This window comes from Peromyscus leucopus, chromosome 10 (assembly GCF_004664715.2).
Source record: "Peromyscus leucopus breed LL Stock chromosome 10, UCI_PerLeu_2.1, whole genome shotgun sequence".
In the NCBI taxonomy this organism is placed as follows: Eukaryota; Metazoa; Chordata; class Mammalia; order Rodentia; family Cricetidae; genus Peromyscus; species Peromyscus leucopus.
This window is the reverse complement of record NC_051071.1, coordinates 91,864,780-91,888,107: the sequence shown is the minus strand read 5'-3', so window position 1 is coordinate 91,888,107 and position 23,328 is coordinate 91,864,780. Positions and strand designations below refer to the sequence as shown.

The following is a 23,328-nucleotide window of genomic DNA, read 5'->3' as shown; positions in this document are numbered from 1 at the left end:
AATGAAAAACCATCTTTTTTACTGTATTTAATTTGTGATCATTGTAAATTCATGGCAGGAGTCTCTGAAACCAACCTGGTTCCCAAGCACAGTCGCTATTATGTGTCATCTAAGTCCCCAGAATCGGGGAGCGGACTTTCTCTGAGGCTCACCGGGGGGTCCTTCCCCTGCTGTCCCAGCCCTCCCTTCACCTCCTGCCTCCTCCGACGCAGCTGGGCGCCGTCCAGCAAGAGTGGCAGTGATTCTTTGAAAAGGCACCTACTTCATTTCAAACCAGATTGCTGTTATCAACCTAGATGATTTCTGTGAGTCCTGAAATAGACTTGGCCTAGTAGGTGGGGTGCCTGTTTATGACATAGCATCGGGGTCCAGCAGCGCCTGGTGCAGAATTTCAAATGGCATTTGAGACTGAGTCTGCAGTTCTAAAGAATGTGTTTGTTATTTAGAAGCCAGGAGGAATTCACCGGAATGCGCCCAGGACTTTGATCTGGGTCCCCTTAGAAAAGGTTGAAGCTTGGTGGTGCCCTGTGTTCGCAGTCCCGGGGTCTCATCGGAGTGGGGTCAGTGATGTATATGTGAGGGTGGAGAGTTGTAGGTCCCTTCTCTCTGCCTTCTGAAGCGTCTTTGGGACACACTGACAAATACAGATTAAATAGAAGAGAAAGAATACGAATTCATTGCGAAAGAGGAAAATTCACAGGAATGTGATAAGTCAAAATACCAGAAACATCTGCTCCATTTTGGAGGGAGGGGGGTTGCGGGCATGGGAAATCTGAGGGTTTGAAAATGATTTTTAGGAGAACACGGTGGGCTTGGAGAACATGGGTGGCAGAGGACAGATACACAGGAAAGACAAACTTGCAAATGATCCTCTCTGGAACACAGGAGACACGGGTGTGAGGAAGGTGTCCAGGTGTGTCTGCACACTGTCCTCTCAGCCTGCCTTGAGCTCAGTCAGTGGAAGCCCTGGGGCGTGACCAGAGGTGACAGTTTGCTTTTTTGGGGTCCAGACTTTAAAGGGACACAAAAGCCTCCTCAGGCATTCACTGCTCTCTGAATTCCTTTCCTTTAAAACAGCTAACATACCAAGACAGTGTATTTTGGGGGTGACAGTTCCTGGGCCCTCGTGGTATCTCATTTCCTTCTCCCAGATGTCTTCAGTACGGGGTGGAGATGAGGAGAAGTGGAATTGTAGCTCACATCACTGCAGCAACCCACTTCTCATTAGTTCTTTGTGGCTAATTAATTCTTGGCAAGGGGTAGAGGAGAGAGGGAGGGGGAATGATGGAGGGGGAAGGGAGAATGGTAGGGAGAGAGAATATGAATGAATGTAAGAATATGAATTTCCAGGCCAGGCACTATAGTGGAATCCTGAGAGCCTAGTGATGAATACGGAAAATCCTAGCCATCGGGAGGTTAACGGGTGCATTGTTCACTGGCTGTGCCAGGTGTATACACCTGTAGCCACTGTGGTAAGGGAAGCAGAGGAGGTGGGCAAATAAGTTATGGGAGGATGAAGAGGTGGGGGCAGAGGGGTACCTCCTCCAGCTTGGGGGCCCTTCTTGGAGGGGGGGTTAGAGTTGGAGTTTGGGTCACTGAGACGAGCTTAAGTAAAGACAGATGTGGAGCTGAGAATCTTCACGCTGCGTCTGGTGCCTTTCAAGCACGTTGGTGTTGCTGGAGACGGGAGTGAGATGGGAAGGCTGACAGGAGGCTAGACCAAGCAAAGCCTAGTTGTGTGCCCTGTTGAGGGGCTCGGGCTTTGTTCAGCAGTTCTCGGAGGTCAAGGCATGACTGCAGAGGGCGGGTATCCGCCTGTGGAACAACTGAGGTCAGAAGGACCTCCTTGCTATCGAGCTGGCTTGGAGAGCCTGGGGGGTGCAGCCTTCTTAATTGTGGGAGGCAGTTGGGAAGTAGAGGTGGAGAGGAGTGGATGGTGTAGAATCAAACGCTTGGTTGGCTAGAGGAATGGAAAATGAGGAAGCAGGGGCCAAATATGACCAGAGTTCTACTTTTCCTGTTAAGGGAAGGTTTTCCTGACCTCTGCCCTAAACATTACAGGTCTGGCTCTAAATTCCTCTTCTTACACATTTTGTTTTGTATCGTTCTTAAATTTGTTTTATTTTCCCTAATAAAGGAAGACTCTTAAAAGGTATCAGACTGTTTGGGGAGTGTGTGTACAATTTTAGATATTTAATTTTATCTATGTATGGTATCATTTGGACTTTAAATAATTTATTCCAGCTGTCTCATGTTTTCTTCCAAGAGAGGAAATAAAAACACAAATATCGAATAGGACGTATTCTTCCCAAAAGGATACATTGATGACCTGTGAGCCTAAAGAGAATTTAGAAATCAAACACATATCAAAATTATGCAAAAAAAAAATGTAAAAGATTGGGACTTCAGATGAAGACACTAGCTTTTTAATCTTCGAGGTGTGAGAACAACTTGGTTGTAAAGGTTCTTCAGCCGTGTTTGCAGTGACTCTGTCGCCCAAAGTGTCTCTGCTCTTGCTGCACATCTCATGTCTGTGATTCCGTCCACAGGTCCAGAGCCCAGCACCTGGTGTGAACAGTCGCCCATCGGTGCCTCTCATCCTGTCCAGGCCTTGATGGAGAGCTTCACCGTTCTGTCTGGCTGTGCCAGCAGGGGCACAACTGGGCTGCCCCAGGAGGTTCACATCCTAAACCTCCGCATTGCAGACCAGGGGGCGGCCCAGCCACAGAGGGAGGTAAGTGTGGGTGTTGCTGTCTACGTCCGAGACGGGACATCAGAGAATAACTCTGAGATAGAATCTTCCCTTCCATCTTGGTTCTGGGGATCAGAACTCACGTCATCCGCCTTGTAAGGAAAGCACTTCTACCTGCTGGGCCATCTTGTCAACCCCATTCACCTAGGACTTTAAATTGTCTTCTCTTCTTTTCACATGACACTCCTTTCTTCCTGCTTTGCTGTGTCCTATGAACATATTTCTTCTGAAAGATGAGTGAGGGAAAAACCCTAGAACAAAGGTCAGTACCCTGAGGGCAGTTCCTTACTGCAGTTGTGGTATCTTATCCAAGATGGCGGTCTTGGTGGCCATGGAGAAGATCATGGGACAAGCTCATGATTATTCAATGTTTGCTCTGGGCTCAGCACTTGTTGAAACACAGTACTCCATGGGCTTCCTTCATTATGTCCATTTTACAGGTCAGGATACAGGGGTGAGGACATGAATTTCAGAGTCAAATGACCCATTCTTCCCTGTGACCCAGCAAATGCTTAGATCATGGATTAATGGTCTCCTTGTAACTTTTAAGAGGATGGACTTCCCCACACGATAGCACACAGTTGACATTCTTTCTGTTTTTTAGTTTATGTGTCTGCAGTGTTATCAGGCACGGTTAGCTCTCTAAGGAAAAGGCATCCACAGTAATTCCTAACGATGGTGGAGTTTAGGAAGACAACTGGAAAATGGGAATTTTCTTCCTGCTTTCTCGTGGTCAGAAAAGTGAATTTCCACAGTCACTTGTCTCTGTGCTGCAGGCATCTCCTTGCCTTTTGGGGTCTGTGGGGTAGGGGGGCACGTAAATCCACTAGGAAAAGCAGGGCTGACTTAATCTGTGAGAGTGGGCAGTGCTGGCTCATTTCAGAGCCAGGGCATCTAACCCTCTCCAGCTCCACTGGAAATGATAGTCAGTCCTCTTGGTGGCTTGCCATTGTGGCTGCAACACATTTTTCAGGTCAGATTTCGTTATCCCAGTAATGTGTCTTTAATTCTCAACGTATGTGGGAGAGTTTGTGGTGGGAGGGAAGTTGGGGGGGGGAGGAAATACAGCCCCTGTGGGGCGTTGCTGACTCCAGCAATTCCTCAGCATTGCAATTACTCATTTTATATACGCTTCTCTCAGAGGGACTGAGGAGGAAAAAGAAAGTCCGGGCTGTTGCAGGAACGTCAACAACCAAACATTCTTAGTGTTAAATTGTGCGGTACTGCTGTGGACTCTTTGACGAGATTGCCACAGCAAAAGCAAAAAAGACTTCAGGGAGGAACATTCCAGTCATGGCAGTACTGAGGACGTGTGGCTAGCTAAGGGCCTGGCGTGGTCAGGGAGAGGGCTTCGGCAGGGCAGCCCCAACCCTGTACTGCCGCCATGTCTGTGCAGTCAGGGTATGTGCGCTCTGCGGCCCAAGATCTAAAGGCATTTCTGCCACTAGACCTCTGAGGGAAAATGCATTATTGCCTTCTTTGGAGACCTTCAAGGGTTAGGTGGCTGTAGTTCAAGGCTGCTTGCAGACATGATATTAGGACCTTGGACACACCATCCTTCTCTTCAGAGTTGTCATATAGTAGACCTCGGAGTCTTTGACGTGTGGACACAAAGGTGTTGAGGATGGCACCGGGCAGAGGAAGAAGGAGTTTGTGGATTGGCAAGATAGGGCAGAGAAGTGTTAAACTCTCCTCCCCCGTTCATGGGTGGCTGGAAACACATTCCTGCCTGTGCTAACGGTTTTGGAACAGGTTACCCAGTCCATGCGTTAGCAATTCTACTCTGGGAGACACACGCAGTCCAAGTGCCTACAAGAGTTCCCAGTGCTACTTTAACACTTTAAACTTAGAAATACCTTGGATGGCCATCATCTGATGAATGGGTGAGTTACAGGTGGTGTATCCATACAGCGGGAGGTTCTTAGACAATAAAGAAGGCACAGAGTTACGGACGCAGCCACAGTGCAGATGAAACCTAAAGCATTACGCTGATAAACAAGATAGCCACACAACTATGCGTTGTATAATCACTTTTGAATGAAGTGTACAGAATACACAAATAGAGGGGGCAAAAATTTAAATGAGTGTTTGCTTAGGGTTAGACAGGAAAGGAGGTGTGAGTTGACTCCTGTCGTTAGTGGGGGCTTAGGGATGGAGGATAAAAATATTCTAAAATTAAATTGTAGTGATGGTTACGCAGCCCAGCGACTATACTAAAAATGGTTGAATTATAATTTAAGTTTGGTGGTATATGAATTCTCTCTCTCTCTTAAGTCTTTCGACTTCCCAGTGTTCTAATTAGCTAATAAAGTCAACTTTGGCCAATTCCACCCCCCTCTTTTCTTAAGGATCAAAATTGCTTCATCTTTCAATCTAAACTCTTTTTTTTTTTTTTGTTATTCCCACTGGATAACTTGATTTTTGTAGCTATGGCGTGGTAATAGCAGTCCTGTTTGAGTGGTATATGTAGAAGGATGGGAGGTAGACTAGTCAAAGAATTACCACACCGCCCCAGCCCATCTGAGCGTGTCTGGCTATCTACAGCAGTTCTTCCCTGATGTCATTCTTGAGCATGGGGGGATCATGAAACCAACCCTGTTTGTCCTGTTTATTGGGGTGCAGGATCAGCGCCGGGCTACGACAGACCAGTCCTTCTCTAACATTGACCGAGCCCCTTCTTCCTGGATGTCATTACTGAGCTTCATCTGAGGCAAGGTTTCCTATTTTCCTCAGCAGAAGAGGTGGCGAGAGTCTCTGCCCCTGGAAGTGGTCACCGGCAGGTTGACAGGATTCGAGGAAAGGGTTATTCCCAGGTTGGGTAAGCAGTCGCTTGGGCCTGAGGGGAACAGGCTTGCCACAGCCTGTCAGGATCTCCTGTTCCCAGTATGGCTCTCCCACTGGCTCTCCGCTGGCCTGAGACTGGGGAAGCTAGATCTAGAATTAGAGTTTTTTCATCTGGGACCATACCTCTCAAATGTAATCACAGGCTATGGGAAATAGCAGCCCAGAAAGGAAGTGAACAGGAAACTGGCCAAAGACCTCTGAGTACAGAGGAGAGATGAGGCCAAAGGCCCCGAGATAGTAGATTATTTATTCATTGAATATGTGTTACCACTTTCTTTGCTTTGATTAAAAACATTATTATTATCATCATTGCATCCTCCTCCTCATCTGTATGTGGGCTGGGGTGAGGGGGGGTGGGAGGCGCATTACATCCTCCTCCTCATCTGTATGTGGGCTGGGGTGAGGGGGGGTGGGAGGCGCATTACATCCTCCTCCTCATCTCTATGTGGGCTGGGGTGAGGGGGGGCGAGGAGGCGCATTCCTGGAACCCAGTTTCCACGTTCCCTCCTCACAAGGGTTCAAACTCAGGCCTTCGAGCATTTTTTACCCTCAAGAGCCATCTTGCTGGCTACACCTGGTGCCTGTTGACTGAAGGAAAACACCCCTCTCCCCGCTGTGAAGCCAGGAGATTGGTGCCTCAGGCCACTTCCTGACTGTGAGGGGGTCCCAGCACCCTCCGAGGCTGGCCGCAGAAAAGGGGGTTCATTAGCTGTTGGAAGGGTGACAGTTGGTTTCCCATCTTTTTCCTCGTGGTCTGTTTCCTGGGGTGGTGTCTTTCCCCACCCATCTCCTTGTATCTATTAGGAAAAGCTGCCTCGGGTCAGCCTTCCGCACTACACACACGGATAGTAATTTACGTTTGTTCTCACGTTGGAGAGACTTTTCTTTTTGGGGGTGGGGGAGGGGTGGGGGTTGAACTCCTTCCTCCTCCTGGAGTGCTGTGACTGTACGTGTGTACTGCCACATTCTGTGGTTGTGGTGCTGGGACTTGAGCCCGGGGCTTCCTGGATTCTCCCCAGGCACCCTTGACTCAGCCGGCAGAGGACTGACTGTCAGCCGGTGTGCCAGGGCCTGGCCGCAGGGCTGCTGTGGGAAAGGGACCAGGTTTAATAACTCCACCTGCCAGAAAGCCTATAACCCCGCAGAATTTGATCTATTTGCTTCTCGGCCTCATTCCAAAAGAGGATTAGGGGTGAGCTGCCAACAACAGAGACACAACTCTGTAAGCAGAGTGCAGTTTATCGGCCGTGTGCGCTCGTGCGCTTGCTGTGTCTGAGTCTGAAACGTGGCTCCTGGCTCCTTGGTCACGCCAGAGGGCTGTGTTAGCCACACACGTGGCTCTCAGCTGTTCACCCGGTATACCTTCCCTTTATGTAAACTGCGCCTTCCCTGGCTCTTCCTCGGGGCAGGAAAGACCAGGGTAAGAGCAGGAGAAGGAAGGAAAGACCCTGAAATGTTCTGCTGACCTTTTAACACCCCCTTGTCCCCAGATAAGGTAACAGCAGCTCTGATGGTCCAGGTCACAGTGGCCACCCCTTTGCCAGGCACTCATAGGTAGCCCCGGGCAGCCTGAAAGGGAGGCTCGGCTGTCTGTTTTAGTGGAAGGAGACATCTGGGCTTTGGGAAGGTCATGCAACCAGCGGGTAGGTGGGCTTGCTGCCTCTGAGCAGTGTCCGGCCGCCCTCCAGCTCTCTACCCGTTTGAGATGACCTCTCTTATTTTGAACTCTCACTTTATCCCAGGCCAAGAAAGCCCTGTCAGTTATCAGGGGAGGTGGCTCTCCCAGGGAGGGTTCAGGTTTGTGCACAAGCTTGTCCCAGGAGGTTCCTGTTCTTAGGTCTTTATCATTTACTGTTTTAATTCCCTCAGGGCTCCGCAGTCATATTCTCTGTATGGCTGGGCCTCTTCTTTGTGTGGTTTAGGATTAGCATAGCAAATGCCAGCAATTATAAAACACAGGGCCCAGCCTCAGGAGCCATCGCTGAGCTCCCGGGGAACACCCTGGCTTTGGTCGCCTCAGTCAAGCGTCCCTAGAAGCTTCAATGGCTTTCCCCAGAGTCACTAGATGCCACCTGGGAGCTGGTGCTTCTCCTCACTACCCCCGCTGTGGGGGAGCTGGCGAATTAAGAGACTCCCACTCACAGTGAAGTGAGACCCTCTCTGCTTTACATCTCTTGGAGAGCTCCATGTGACCACCTGCTTGCTGCCTGAATGTCTTCCCCCTCCTTATTCACCTGTCAGCATCTGATCTTTCCTTCTGTTTCTGTGACAGTAACACATGGACAACTTTTTTCTTTTCCTCCCTTAACCCTTTAGAAGTCAGCCACAGCGATACTTGGAGAGGGAGGACAGGGTATGTGTCTTGGACCCATCTCAGAAAAGAACAGACATGCCACTTCAGGGCTGGATGTTTGGAAAACACAAGAGAGCGGAACAACACCTTTAAACTGCTGCATTTCTTCCCTACGGGAGCGTGTTTGCTCTGAGGCTAATCACGAATGTCTTCCCAATGTGAGTCCTGTGTGTTTATAAAAGGAAACAAGCCCTCAACCCCAAGGGGTTATCTGCATCCATGGCATCTTATGTGCAGCCTACACAGCAGTTTCCACTAAGCTAGTGTGGCTTTCGGTTCCTCACATAGACACTGGTGAAACTTGGTTTCTTTCTTTAAAAACAAAACAAAACAAAACAAAACAAAACAACAACAACAACAAAAAACCTACTGTGTTTTGTTTCAGTGCTGTGGATCAAACCCAGAGCCTCCTAAATGCTAGGCCTGCGCCTACCGCTCAGCTACCTCCCCACACCCTTTCTTCTTAAAAGAATGACACCAATTTATCGATTGATTGATATTCTGGGGTGTGTGTGTGCGCGCTCCTGTTTATGCCATATCGAGTGTGTGCGGAGGCCACACAAGAGGACGACTTGTCAAGTCAGCTCTCTCCTTCACCGTGTGGATTCTGGGATCGAACTCGGGTCGAAGGCTTGGCCGCCAGTGTTTGCCCCTGAGCTGTCTCCCCGGCCTTGACATTCAGTTTCTAAACCGAGCGTCATCTGTGCATAAGCACTGCCCGCTCTTAGGAGAGGATAGTCACGGGAGTCACCGCAGGGTAGCAGGGCGGATGACTTCTAAACTTGTCCTTGGGTCACAGACCTATAGCAGGGCTATAATTAATTATACTAAATGTCCCCCAAACCCCCTCTTTCCTCTTTTGCTCCCTCACCTCCAGTCCTGTGTTCCGGGAGAAATGACCTCCTTCCCTTCAGAGGGAGCTAATCTGACACATGGACCAGAGAACCTAAGTGGATAGGACATTCACATCGTTGAAGAAGTGTCCTCCCTCCTCTTGAAGGCGCCCAGTGCAGTTGAATAGTGGGTGCTGGGCAGAGTGACGGCGTCAGGCCAGCGAGAGGAGCTGTGTGGGAGACAGCAAGGCAGGCATGTCGTTTCGGGTCAGTGCAGCCGGAGCTGAAACCACTTGCCCTGTTCCAGGATGGCTTCAAGCAAGTTGGGGCAAGACGTGTAATCTGAAACTGCAGCTAACTCTCAACTAAGAACTTCCAAAACCAATTTTCTAATTCTGAATTCAAAAATCAGAGATACTAGTCAACACCAGGCTTGGCAAAAACAAAACAAAAACAAACAAACAAAACCAGGACACACACTGAGCGGAGAGGTTACAGTCTTCCTACCAGGACTCGGTTACATAGTTTAAACGTACCCCAGGGCTGTCCACGTGATGTGAAACTGCCTATCGGAGCTTAGGTGAGACCCCTGCCCCGGCAGGGGAACTGAGCCAGGTGGACTCGCCACTTTAGTGTCAGGTGGTCCTGGTTGTGTTCCGTGCTGCCCGGAAGCTGGGGGATTGGAAGAAAAACCAAACGCCCCTCTTCTGACTGCCTGCCTTGTCCTCAGGACGAGGAAGAGACCCCCTGGACCCCTTTTAAATCTGCCCAGCAACAGTATTTTCCAGCCAGTGTGGTGTTTGATCTTCCTGGACGATAGGGTCACATCCTGGATCTGTGCTGTCCTATCCTCGTCACTGCTCTTGACTCTTACCGTGTCCTGGACTCTTGTTAGAACATGTTTCTACATGAGTGCCCTCCACATTTGCAGATGTGATTTATTTTCCCTGCTATCGTTTTTTTAATAGCATATAAAACCATAGGATGATACAAGGAGCCCACCTGTCAATCAGTCTGCGCCCCCAGGTTGCCAGCTCGGTGTGCCCAGTGGGTGTGCCCAGCATCCAGTTACCTGCCTTATCTGCTATCTTGACATTTTGTTTGAGAATAAAGGGAAATTTACTACCAATGTTTTTTATTTGAAGACTCAAATTCTGCAGCAGTGTTTATTATATTACCTTCCATCCTTCCTTGGCCGTGTTTTTGAAATATTTCTGTATAAATTAGACATACTTATTTTACTTTTTTGTCCCCCACTTTGAAGAGGCCGATGTGAACTTGGCCTCTTTGCCTCTGGCAATGTCTTGTCCCTCCCATCCCCGCCCCTCTCTGTTGTGGAATATTAGTTTAAGATGTGCCACATTTGCTTATGCTGTGGAACATTTGTTTAATGATGCAAAGATGTGTTGCATTCTTTTATGTTGCATTTGTTTAGCTCTGTGAAGCTGTGTTACTTTGCCTCTTGCAACACCTGATGGTCTAATAAAGAGCTGAGTGCCCAATAGCAAGGCAGGAGAGAGAGGACAGGAGGGGCTGGCAGGCAGAGGGAATAAATAGGAGAAATCTAGGTTTGAGAGAAGAAGAGCTAGGAATGAGAAAAGGAGAAGGAGAGGAGGACATTAGGGGCAGCCACCCGGCCACACAACCAGCCACGGAGTAAGACGGAAGAGAGGTATACAGAATAGCGAAAGGTGAAAGCCCGGAGGCAAAAGGTAGACAGGATAATTTAAGAAAAGCTGGCTAGAAACAAGTCAAGCTAAGGTCAGGCATTCATAGTAAGAATAAGTCTCCGTGTTTATTTGGGAGCTGGGTGGCAGGGCCCCCGAAGAGCAAAGAGTTAAAACAAAACAAAAACCAACCATACCTCTCCTTTCTGAACTTCTGAGTAAACATCTGGGTATCCTGCCCTCCCTGTTGCCTGAGCTCTGTCCTGTGCTCCCCTCTGGGTGTCACATGTAATGCTCTTTGACCAACTTATGGGCTGATGGCACTGGGAAGGGGGCCAGACCAGAGGGTGAAGTACCAGTCCACTCACTGCAGACAGGAACTGAGGAGCACCCAGGGCCTCGTCCTGCTGGAGAGCCCCCCACTACATCCCACTCTGCACCCCTCACCTACTTTTGCTAAGCATCCTTTTCCGGGCACGGCCATCTTCGTTTCCAAACGCAGTTTCTCTGGTGGTCTGGCTTCCTTTGTCTGCTTTTGGGTGTCCTCAGTTTCCCGTCTTTCTCTCTCAGGGGTTCTGGACCAAGCAGTGGTGGGCCTTGTCTTCCTGGGTCTGCTGTCCTGGGGGTGGCTTGCCTGCTGTGAGGAATTGAAAGCCTCTCAAGTGGAAACACAGATGGAGTCTCTCGAGGACTTCACTTCCTACCCTGACTTCAGACTCTTGGGTCCCTGAGATGCAGTGTGGCTGGTGGCAGTTAATGAAGTGAGTCTCAGTTCTAGTACTTTCTGAGCATGAGCTCCTGAGGAGCTCAATTCCCCAAGCCCAACTTCCTTCCTAGGGCATGGAGGTGATGGGGGCCCTTGACTGAGAGAGATTCTGTGCACTTTGGACTGGCTTGTTTGCCTGCCAATCATCAAATAACATTAATTAAAAAAATTATCTCTGCAGTGAAAATTCAGAGCCTTCCTAAGTCAGTTCGCTTTACTCCAGGGCTGATTTCCCATCTCTTCCTGGTGTCATGAGTGTCACCATGCCATCTAAAATTGGAATCATCTTAGATTTACCCGTCCCTTCAAACCCCGTATTCGGTCAGTTACAAAGTTTTAGCTCCATTTCCTCCGCAGTTGCCCTGGGATTTCTCTGTCCCTCTCCACTCACCATGCAGCCTCCTTAGTCAGTCTCCCGGGACCGCCATCGTCAGCTTCAAGCTCTTATTGTTTCCATCTAGCTTGGGAACGACTTCTTAACTGCAACCTTCCATAAATAATGCTCTCAGAACTCATTTGTTCCTGACTTCACAGACCCATTTCTTGAATTATTTACTAAGAACCTACTAGATAAACACTGCCGAGTTCTTTCGAATTGTGTCTGCAGCACCTGCGTGGGATTAAGGAGGAATAAATGTAATCCAACATGACAAACAGTACAACTTAAGACATTCACAGGACTTTGCAGAGACTCGTGGAGAGGAGGATTCCCAGAGGACAAAGTGTTTGGAGGTGGAAGGCTGAGAAGTTGGCATGCGCTGCCTGGCAGAGGCTAGGGGCCTCTGTAACAGCGGGAAGATCTTTGATGTATGTGGTGTGGCTGTAGACCATCATCTTCAGACCAAGTCCTGCTTGTTGCTTTATTTACTTTTAAATACTCTATTGAAAGATCATAAGTTTCACCTGTTTAAAATGAACAAGTCAATGGCTTTAGTATATCCATAGAGGTGTACAATAAGCAGTTGGATCTATTCATAATGATTGTCAATTTGACACAATCTAGCATCCCCACCAAAACAAATCTCCAGGCATGCCTGTGAGGGATTATGTAGATTCACTAATTGAGTGGAAGACTCACCGAAGTGTGAGTGGGACATTCATTCCGGGGCTGGAGTCCCGGACTGAATGAGAAGGACAGTGGGAGCTGGGCACAAACACCCACTGCCCTCTGCCTCCTTGGAGTCGATGTGACCAGCTGTTTCACGGTTCAGCTGCCTTCCCCACCATTATGGACGGTCCCTTTGGACTGTGAGTCACAGCCAACCCGTAAATCGAGTTTGTCAAATGTGTAGCCACAGCAGGGACCTAATACTGCTCTATAATCTGACTCCACGTTTTCATTATCCCTCAAAGAAAACTTGTCACTGCCCCATTTTTGTGTTTTCCTTGCCCGGCTTGACAAGCACCGATCTGTTTTCTTCCTAGATTTGTCTGTTCTGGACATTTATATAAATGGAATCGTGTAGCAGGTGATTTGTGTGGCTCCTTCTTCTGCTTAGCATGTTTCGAGATTTATGTATGTTTTTAGCATGTATCTGTTATTTTTTTTTAATTCCTAGTAGCATTCTACTGTATGGGGATACCACAATTTGTTTATCCATTAATCAGTCTGATGTCTGCTTTTGTAAATAAAGTTTTATTAGGACACACCCATACTCATTTGTTTATATATTGTCCATGGCTGTTTTCATATGATGCTAGAGTTGAATACTACGTAAGAGATTCATCTGGCTTTGAAGCCTTAAATGTTTACTGTTCAGCCCTTTGTAGCAATAGCTTGCCAACCCTGGGATAGAAGATTGGGATAATAGTGGTCGGGGTCAGATTGGGGCTAAAAAATGGAAGATGAGATTGGAATGGCCACGTAAGGGTTTAGACACAGTCACATGGATCAGTGTGTGGTTTTTGAAACTCCAGGTATCCTTGGAGAGACTTTCTCCATGTTTGGCTGTATATACCTGTAGTCCCAGCCACTTGGTTGAGACAGGAGTTTAGAGCTAGTCTAGGCAACATAATTAGACACTGTTTATTTAAAAATATAAAAAGGACTCTAAGCCTCAGTCTTGACTCAATAGCTGAATTCATTGCTTCATACCTTTCTTCTTCTTTTTATAAGATTCATCTTTAAGTGTGTGTGTGTGTGTGTGTGTGTGTGTGTGTGTGTGTGTGTGTGTGCATGTGGGTATGTGCACATGAGTTCAGGTGCCTGAGGAAGCCAGATGAGGGTATTGGATCCTGTGAAACCAGAGTTAGAGGTGGTTGTGAGTGTGGGTGCGGGAACCGAACCTGAGTTACCCCAAGAGCGGTCAGTGCTCTTAGCCACTGAACCATCTCTCCAGCCGGTCTTACACGCTTTACTGCTGAATCGTATGTATTAATCCTGAGTACCCACCACCAATGGGAGCCAGGTCTTGGGACTTTTCTGCGTCATGCAGTTGGCCCACACACGGCAAGAGGACAGTATTTGAAAGTGACGCCATTCCATAGAGCATGCCAGTTTGACGTGCATGGTACCAATGGACTTGCGTCGGGTCCCCACATGCTCCCTTTGTATTACTGCTCTCGTGCATTTTTCCCTAATTAAACTTCATTTCATCCACCTTACTGCTTACCCTGAAGTCTGCAGATTTCTGTTCCGTCCCTCCACAGTGCATTTCTAAATCCTTATTACATTCTTCTTTTCTCTTCGGGGTTTAGTCATTTGCTAGTAAACAACTCAGTCTTTCCCTCAGCTGCGCAGAAAGCTGTAAATGGTTTTTTCTCCACACTGCTCCCCTGGGTAACTCATTTCATCTGAGCCTGGTTTGAAGTTGGGCCATGTAGAATGATCTGTCCCCATGATGGAACTGGGGACTCCAGCCAGTTCTTAAAGTTGCTAAATTTAATTAATGTTGATTCCCCCAATAGAGTGTTTTACTCTACTGTGTCATCTTAAATAACTAATAACTTGATTTTTTTCTTTAATTTTTTGTTTTCTTGCTTGGTGACTACTTAAAATATCCCTGCCTATATAGTAATTTGTTCCTTGTTTAATGTGGCTCTTCCTTTGTTTACTCTGGACTCCAGTCTTTGTAGCTTGTTTTCTAAGGCAGCTCAGAAGTTGGATTTGGCAGTATCTTCAAGCTTTACCCACCAGAACCCTACAGGAAGTTGTGTGTCGGCCAAAAGAGTCTATTTACTTAGAGCATGGTGTCCAGCAGAAGCAAGCCATTTATGAGGGTCTGGTCTTAAAGACACAGGAACTGGACTCTGTGTTTGGAAGACCAGCGAGGCTGACCTCCCCTGCACTCGTGTGCCCTGGCTTTTCCTTCCAGCCTACCAGGGCACTGCAGCTAGACCTCAGGCTCGTCCAGGCCCTCCTTCCTAAGGACTGCTTAGCATGTCTGAAAGGCTTGGATACTAGGTAGTGCCTCTTAAATTAAAAAGAATGGCTCTTGACATAAAGCTGGCTTTTGTGAGGATTCACCATGGATGAGGGTTCTCCGGAACTGGGTTGGAATGCCTCTGGCACTTAGTCCTAGGCTGAGTCCTTCCTGCTACCCTGACATGGACACCAATGCTTTAGAGTAAAGGCCGTTTCAGCCCAAACCTAAAAGTCCTTCGGCCGAATCTAGAGCATTTCTATTTGTTTGGAGGTGAAGGATGAGGGGGAAGGAAGGGAGGAGGAGGGAGCCTTTGTAGGTAGTTTTGTCTCCTTTTGAGGAGAGAGACTAGAGGAGATGTTTATGCGTCTGAAAGCCAATGCTGAAGCCAGCGTCAGGACCCAGGATCACTGCATAGCCTCTTGCCTGGAGCCCACACACCCCCTTGTGCGCGTATTAAGGTTTAGTTTCTATTTATTGACATGCATGCACACACACCAGAGCCTTTGTGGATTTCATCTACCATCCGTGGGCCTGCCACAGGGTCGATACTCAGCACTGTGTGCTGCTGTAAGTGACAGGTATCCTAGGAGATGAGCCTTTGACTCAAGTGCCGCCTCAGGTAAGTTACGTGAGCACATGCCCAGGTGCTTTAGGGGACAGGAGCAAAGAGGTACAGTGGCTGCTGAGGACTGAGAAATGAAGGGTGGAGAGGGAGAAGGATATTGTGCTCCTCAGAGCTAGCCATGCCCAGGGGTATTTTAATCACCTACCGTTGTTGTTTGGGCTTGGTGAAGTGCCAGTTGGGATCTCTTGCCTATTACAACTGTAACAGAGCAATGACTTTATTGGCACCTTAGGTGAGTTCAACATTTCATTAAGTCTAAAACAATACTTTATAACTCTTTCCTGTTGTATCTCTCAGCCTCAAGTGCTACTGCATTGCAACAGTGTTGCCATGGGGACGGGGGAGTTTCTAAAGGTGGAGCTGAAGCCGGTGAGCTAGATGGTTTTGTCAGGATACACGCTTGGTGTGAGGTGTGAGGCCTTTGGGTTGACTCCTTCTCTTATTTAATTTCCTTTTAAAATAAAATAAAAATGCTGTGTGGGGCGGAGGGGGATGGTGTGAGGGTGGGTGTGTGTGGAGATTAAAGAACAACTTTTGGGAGTCAGTTCTCTCTTCCTGTAGGTTCTGGGGGTTGACTTCAGATCGCTGGACTTTCAAATCAAGTGCTTCTAATCACTGAGCAACCAGGACAGCCCGAGTTACTCTTGTTGCTGAAAGTGACAGAGTATCCGACTGATACTATGGAAAGAAGGCCACTCTATGCCAGGGAAGCCGTGGCCCTGGGAGCTGCTTCTGGCCTGGTGTCCAGTGCCTAAGGCTGATTACTCACACCTTGGCTGACTGAGCAGCAGCGAACAGGCAGTGGAGCTGGATTGTGCAACTCCAAGGCCCACCCCCATACAGCTAGGCCCCACCTCCCATAGGTTCACAGCTCCCCAAACGGCTCCACCAGCTGGACCCCAAATGTTCCAACCCATGAACCTGTGGGGTCAGCATCCCGCAGAGGCCTCCGGAGCTAGCCCTACCCTGCCTTTTGTCTGTCAGTAATGCACGTGCAGCTTTTGGTTTTCGTTTCCTGCATTCACGGTTTTGAAGAGTCCGCTCTTTCCTCCCACTGAATCCAGGTTAGGAGAGTGAGACTCTAAATGAAACGGTAAGAGCACCATTGTGAGCGAGCATTTTTCTGAAAGGATCTGGTTCTTTTCTAATGCTGTTAAAGATCTAATTCCCAGTGTTTTAATTGGAAGCTGTTCAAACTTCCCAAATCATAAAATCTTTCAAAGCCCACTCCAAGTTACATTTTATTGATTCAGCGTTCCTCATATTTGCATTTTAAAAAGCCCAACTTGTTTTCTTATGGGGGAAGTGACTGTGTTTTCGGGGGACCAGAGTCATAAACGAACCCATGACTTGCCGTGAGCTTCTTAGGCATGTTGTTGGAGCAACGTACAAGGTAATTTTGAGTCCAGTTTTGCCACGTGTTCTTATGTATGTTTCCCAAACGCTTTTCCTGGCTTAGTACCGTGACTGTGCATGTGCACTACATGTGTTTCCTATTTTTTATGACTCATACTTACGGTACTCATAAAGATTTCTTCTTTATCTTGGCTCTGAGTAATGAGCCAGCTTGTGCACTTCCAGCAGAGATGTGGGCTGAGGATTTTGCATGTAATCCTGCGAGAGGCCCTTTGAAGGCACAGCGCGAGAGCACAGTGCAGTAGCTACAGGCACTCTGCTCCACTCCCTGCGCCATTCAGAAACTCCATTTTTGTTAGTTCACCGTACTTTCGCTTTTCCAGAGTTTGCCCCCTGTTTCTGTCAGGCAGTTTGCTGCTAATGAGCGAGGCCACCCCAGGGCCCCTGCTTCTGTACTCGCTGGTAACGGTGGTAAGGGGTTTGGTGGACGGAAGAAATGGAAGTGATTAACTAAAATGACATTTACAACCTGTGGCCACAAACACATACGTTACTGGGTGGTCTGCACAGGTGGCTTTAGTCTGCTCAAAAGGATCTAGGACAAGGATGACAGCTGGTGTCAGGACAGCAGTGTGTGTGCGCGTGCATGTGCGTGTGTGTGCGTGTGTGTGTGTGTGTGTGTGTGTGTGTGTGTGTGTGTGTAAGGACAGCAGTCTGTGTGTGTGTGTATGTATATGTATGTGTGTAAGGACAGCGGTCCCTCTGTGTGTGTGTGTGTGTGTGTGTGTGTGTGTGTGTGTGTGTGTGTAAGGACAGTGTTCCCTCTGTGTGTGTAAGGACAGTGTTCCCTCTGTGTGTAAGGACAGCAGCCCCTGTGTGTGTGTGTGTGTGTGTGTGTGTGTAAGGACAGCAGTCTGTGTGTGTGTGTATGTATATGTATGTGTGTAAGGACAGCGGTCCCTCTGTGTGTGTGTGTGTGTGTGTGTGTGTGTGTGTGTGTGTGTGTAAGGACAGTGTTCCCTCTGTGTGTGTAAGGACAGTGTTCCCTCTGTGTGTAAGGACAGCAGCCCCTGTGTGTGTGTGTGTGTGTGTGTGTGTGTGTGTGTGTAAGGACAGCAGTCCCTCTGTGTGTGTATGTGTGCCCCTGTGTGTGTGTCCACGTGCATGTGCACGCTCATGTGCCTGCACTGCAGTCTGTGTGTGTGTTACTCTAGTGTAAAAGTCTGTGTCCCCCGGAACTTTGCTCCGTAGGAATAAAGCACACAGAGCTTCCAGGAAGTCCTCTCATGTTGCTTCCTGACATAGTTAGTATTTGTTTCTAGCAAGCACATGAGTTGCTGTGTGCTGTGATTGGCAACCCAGGACTACAGAGTTAAGAGAATTTGCAGGAGATCAAATTCTCACGCAGAAGAGAAAAATGTCTTGTTAACGCTGTTCACACTGTGGATTTTATCTGTTTCTAACGGTGTTACACCTCCAGAGCTGTTTCTAACAGCATCACACCTCCAGAGACATGCCTATGTTCAAACTCCTCAAGCTTGTGAGTGTGGCCTTATGCAGAGAGAGTCTGGCAGGTGTGAGGAAGAACCTTCCAATGGGAGAGGTTTTCTGTGTGTCCCACGTGCTGTAACCAGTTTCCTTGTAAGACGTGATGACGTAGCCAGAGAGGGAAAGTGAGTATGACTCTGGGGACAGGGACTAGTGGGGTGGGGGTCACAAACCAAAGATACTAGCAGCGCTGGGGAATGGGAAGAGACCAGCAGAAACTTGTCTCCTAGAGCCCATGGAAGGAGCGCGTCTCTGGAAACACCCTGATTGGAGCCTGGCAATACTGGTTTGGGAACTCTGGCCTTCAGAACGTGAGAGAATACATTTCTGTTGTCTAAGCCACTACATTTTTGGTTACTTGTTACAGCAGCCACATGAAATGTATATTTATCTTACCTGCTTTGGAGAATTATTCTGAATTCCACACAGGCCTGTTGTCTCACATTGGCTCCCTCCGTGTGTTTCCCGAATCTGAAGAGAGCACCACCAGTCAGTGGGGAACACCTCAAGCTCCTGGTGTTACCTGTCACTTCCAGGCTTTCTCAGATGTCACATCCATGTGAATCGATTTTGATCTGCCTGCCTTCAACCTCTCTCTACCTGTGGCTTGAACCACCACGTGTATGTCTGAGACGGAGCAGGCTTCTAACCTCGTCTTTTGAGAGTTCCAGGTCAGGGAGAGTGCTCACACTGGAAGCCAGGTTTCTTGCTTTGGCCCAAGTTACTTCTTTCTGCCTCATTTCCTGGGATAATGATATCATCTGCTTCATAGGGTCACTGTGACAGAGAAATAATTAAAAGATGACAGAACAGTGGCTGGAATCAAACCATCACTCAATAAATGCCAGTCACTATCTTTATTGGCTAATAAGATGTATTCTCTGAACAAAAGCCAAACACGATTCTTTAAAAACTTAGGTCCTATCACAAAAGCCACCCAGTCAGCTTTTGGAGCTGGTTTCTTATATCTAGAATAAAATCTCTAGTCCCTCCCAGGGTCTCAGTGACCTGTCAGTCCCTCCCAGCATTTTTCTATTCATTGATCACTGTGTTGGGGTGGTCAACCCTGACACCTGCCTCCCCTCCTTGCAGGGACCTGGGGCATCTTTCTCACCTCTGCAGAGAGGCCCTCAGTGATCACCGTTTACAACACCATTCCCCTCCACCCCACGTGCTGTATGCTCAACCCTGTTTTATCTTTAAAACAGTTTATACCATCACCCAAGACTCTTAAACATGTTTGTTTTTTATCTCTTCAAGTTGAATACCCATAATGATAGGCATTTTTTTTTGTCCTCTGATATTTCCAGCAACTAAAACAATGCCTAGTATGTAGTCAGCAGTCAAATATTTATGAAGTAAATGTTTTGAATGAATAAATACATATGTTGATATGCAGTTTAGCCTTGGCAAATATTTGGTTAGTTTTGGAAACAGTGCCTTCCTGTGTAGCTCATATTAGCCACAAACTAACACACTCCATCCTCCTAACCCAGTCTCCTAAACCCTGGGATTACAGGCATGGGCCACCATGTTCACAATTTTGTATTTAGAAAATTCCCATTCATCATATTTTCTGGAAAATCTGGGTACTGATATCTGACTATTGTAGAGGCACATTGTACAAGCATAAACTAATGTTTCTTTAAAAACATTATTACTACACTCATCGTGTGTGTGTGTGTGTGTGTGTGTGTGTGTGTGTGTGTGTGTGTGCCACCATCTCAGTATGTAGCGGAGGACAACTTGTGGGACTCCCCAGGATCAAACTCTGTCGGCAGCAAGCACCTCTACCCACTCTTCACCTCACTGGCCCTGATAGTTCTAAGCCAAGGCTTCATGTTATAAAAGACATCAATGGAGTCTACCTAGATGATCTTCCTTTCACTGTGCTAGTGTTAGGACCAGCCCTGGTGTGTGTGTGTGTGTGTGTGTGTGTGTGTGTGTGTGTGTGTGTGTTAGGCAAGTGCTTCTTCAAGCTACATCAGCCCTGTCCCCCATCTCCTTGGTTAAATTTTAGTGTGTGTATAGAGCCTTGGGAATCGGTTTCCCTTCTTGCCCATAGGGAGAAATTTGTGGGAGTGAACTCAAGGTTCCCTTCAGTGCTGCTGTTTCCTGAGTCTACACTGGGAATTAAGATTGTATTTTTAATGAAACTAGCTCAGGCCTCCAATATGAAAAGCAGAATAATTTACATCTAGTGAGAAATACCAATAAAGCAATAGAATCGAAAGTGTTTCTGGAATTGGTAAACTAGAAAAACAGTTCTTAAAGAACCCCTCAGCAGAAGTGGTCAAGGAGCCACGTCAGAGCTGAACCGATGAGTTACTTAAAACAAAAGACTTAGATGACGCAGGGTTTGTAGACCTGGGGTGTGTTTCCTCTCAATACTTGGAAAAACACTTTTGAGTTCAGTGCTTAGATCTTCTTCAGTGGTGAACATTTCATGGTTTTCCAAAGCTCCCTACTGCTCTGTCGGGACAGAATGCCCTCATGAATCGCTCTCCATTTCTTTTGTTTATTGAAATCTGGAAGATTGGAGGAACTAATCATTTCAGTTTGCTAACGAAAGGCCCTCTCTACAGAAATTAGAAGCAGGCATTTGGACAGTAGACCGTGCACCCTTCCTGGGCTGTGCGCAGAGCATTGTGGGGATGATGAAGGAAGCAGGCTCAGGGCTCGGGCTCAGGGCTCAGGCCTCCCGCTCCTCTCTGGGGGAAAGGCTATGTGTGGTCAGAAAGGACAGAGACTGAGAAACGTAACGTTGCCTTAAACACACACAACAGAAACTCAGCCACACAGCCGTAACCAGCTCCAGCTGGGCTGAGGTAAACAGCGCTAAGTCACACAGCCCTTGGAAGGGCCCGGCTGGGGTAATTGGAGCCAGGTGCGTTAACCTGGCTCTGCTTTTGGAGGTGAGAATTTGGAGACGTTTGAAATAGGGATGTGGTTTGGCTAGGGGATGGAGGCAGAATTTTCCAAGACCAGAGAGGAGACTAGTAAATAAAACAGAGCTGAGTTGAAAATGAAATGTGTTGAGGACGGCGCGTTCCTCCACAGCGCTGGCAGCTTGCGCCTGCTGCCGCGTTGGAGTGTGCAGAGACAAGCCGTCCAGCTGGACTGCAGGCCATGAAGGCCAGCTGAGTTGATATCTTTAACACTGGGCAGGATAATTTAGGAAATTTAGGATCTAAAGGGAGGGGCGTCTTTAAGCCTCTGAACATAAACACTGTCCCTAAGCTTCCCAGTTACAGATCTGAAGCAAGCTACGGCTTCCCTCACCACGACCAGGTGAGCGCAGCCCTCAGGGAAGCAGTTCATGGCTTTACTGTTTCCTCTGCTCCTGGCCCTCCAGAAGGGGCTTCTATCCCGGGGCTGGAGGGCAAAGGACGTAGGTGGCTGAGTTTCTGTTCAGGACTTTTGAGCAGATGAGGCACTGGGTACGGGGAGCTGTTGAATAAAAGCAGTGTTCTCGAAACCTTTCTTGGTTGATTCAGAACTTCTGAAAACTGCAGATAGGGAGTCGCAGACCCGTGCAGGTGAACACGGGCTGATTAAAGAGTGAAATGAGCTGGCCAGGGTGAAAGTGGCGGCCCTTGACCTGCCCAGGCTCTACCTCCTGATCCTTCAATAAGCTCCAGGTCCCAGGGGGGAAGCAAAGGCCCACAAATGGCAGAAACCATTAGTTCTTTATTAGGAAGTATGGTCTATGCAGCTGTTCTCAAAACTCAGGGACCTGTAGATGGGAGGTAATGGCATCACCACATTACCCAGGGCCATGGGCAAACGTTAGGGCTATATTCTTAGCTCCCTCATACAGGCGTGGGAATGGAAGCTGCCCGTGGTCAGTGGAATTCAGTGTCTCCTAAGATGCAGTTCACGTGCCAGGTTAGTGGCTGTGGGCAAGATAGGTTTCCCCAAGGTGCAGATGGCTCTTCAACCCTTAACCCATTATTTGCTGATCACCTGTTGCTTGCCAGGCACAGAGGTAGGCATGACAATCCTGTGCATGCGTCTTAAGGATTTTGCCAGATCGAGCAAAGACACAGTGGACGGGCATTCGCCCCTCCTGCTCCCTGCCCCACTTTTAAGTGAGCTCCCCATCACCGCTGCTTCTTATTTATTTATTTTTGTAATGTAGGCTTCATTCAGTGTTGCTCTGGATTTTGTCTGTTGATGTAATCATATTGGAGGTAAATCTGAGCTGCCATGAAAGAGCCATCTGGTAGGAACTAGATGGGATGCTGCACTGTCATCTACACAGGAGGAGCTTCAGAGGGACAGGTTGGGGACAGTCATTGTGGCTAACGTTCTAGCCAAACAACTCTCTTTACTGGGTTGTTTGTGCCAAAATATTACTAAATAGCTTAGAAGCAGGCTAGTGTTTTGCCTTTTACAGGGAAAAGACCATGGAGTTGAATTTGGAAAGGAACATTGGAAAATGTTTCAATAAAATAATGTATCATTCACATCCCCCCAGATTCAGCAGTGCTGGGTTCCTGCTGGCACATTGAGGTGAGCTGGGAATGTGTTATGACTCGGTCTGGAGTTCTTGCCTATTGTAAGTCCTTTAAAAACGTTGATTATTTTATCAGAGGTGCCCAGGAGATACGCTTTAGAGAGAAGACTTTGGATAGGCTTTCTGTTTTCTTTTCTCTTTGATTTTATAAAAATGTAAACGAGAGGACGCCTAGCATCACGGTGACTTAACCCCACACGGTGAGTGGCCTTTCCTTTGCCTCCGTGGGTTAGTGCTTTTAGCCACTCAGTGTGTTTTCCGTGAGGTGCTAAGTTGGAGATGCGCTGGTAAAAGCTGTGTTTCTTATCCCCTCTCCACCCCTCCCATCCCTTTATCCATCTTGTGTTTTTTGAGACAAGGTCTCACTGTGTAGCTCAGGCTGGCCTCGAACACCTGAATCCGAGTTCTAGGATTACGTATGTGTGCCACTACATCTAGATGGCTGCTTCTTTGTATTTCTTAGTCTCCGTGTTCTTAACCAGTGGTTGAAGAGCTGGTCCTGAATTCCAGAGGCACAAAGAGTCCCTGTTTCACAATAACAGAGGCGTGGCTGTGTAAAAGCTGGCTGGCTGAGGCCAGGTGATGTGGATGCTGGGGCTCCCCTCTCAATCCTGTCATAGCCAGCTGTGAGATGTGGGTACCTCAGCACTCCTTTGGGTCTGTTTTCACTACATCTGGAGTAGAATATCACAAACTCTCT

The 23,328-nt window shown here is 47.8% G+C and overlaps 1 protein-coding gene across 1 annotated transcript in view; it reads left to right on the top strand.

Moving 5' to 3' along the window:
• The window catches only part of Tgfbr3 (transforming growth factor beta receptor 3), a 187,128-nt gene that overhangs the window by 70,275 nt on the left and 93,525 nt on the right, over positions 1 to 23,328 (top strand). The window contains exon 3 of the mRNA XM_028867370.2: positions 2,550 to 2,734. Within this exon, the coding sequence (XP_028723203.1) occupies positions 2,550 to 2,734 (185 nt within the window). The remainder of the gene's footprint in view (positions 1 to 2,549; positions 2,735 to 23,328) is intronic.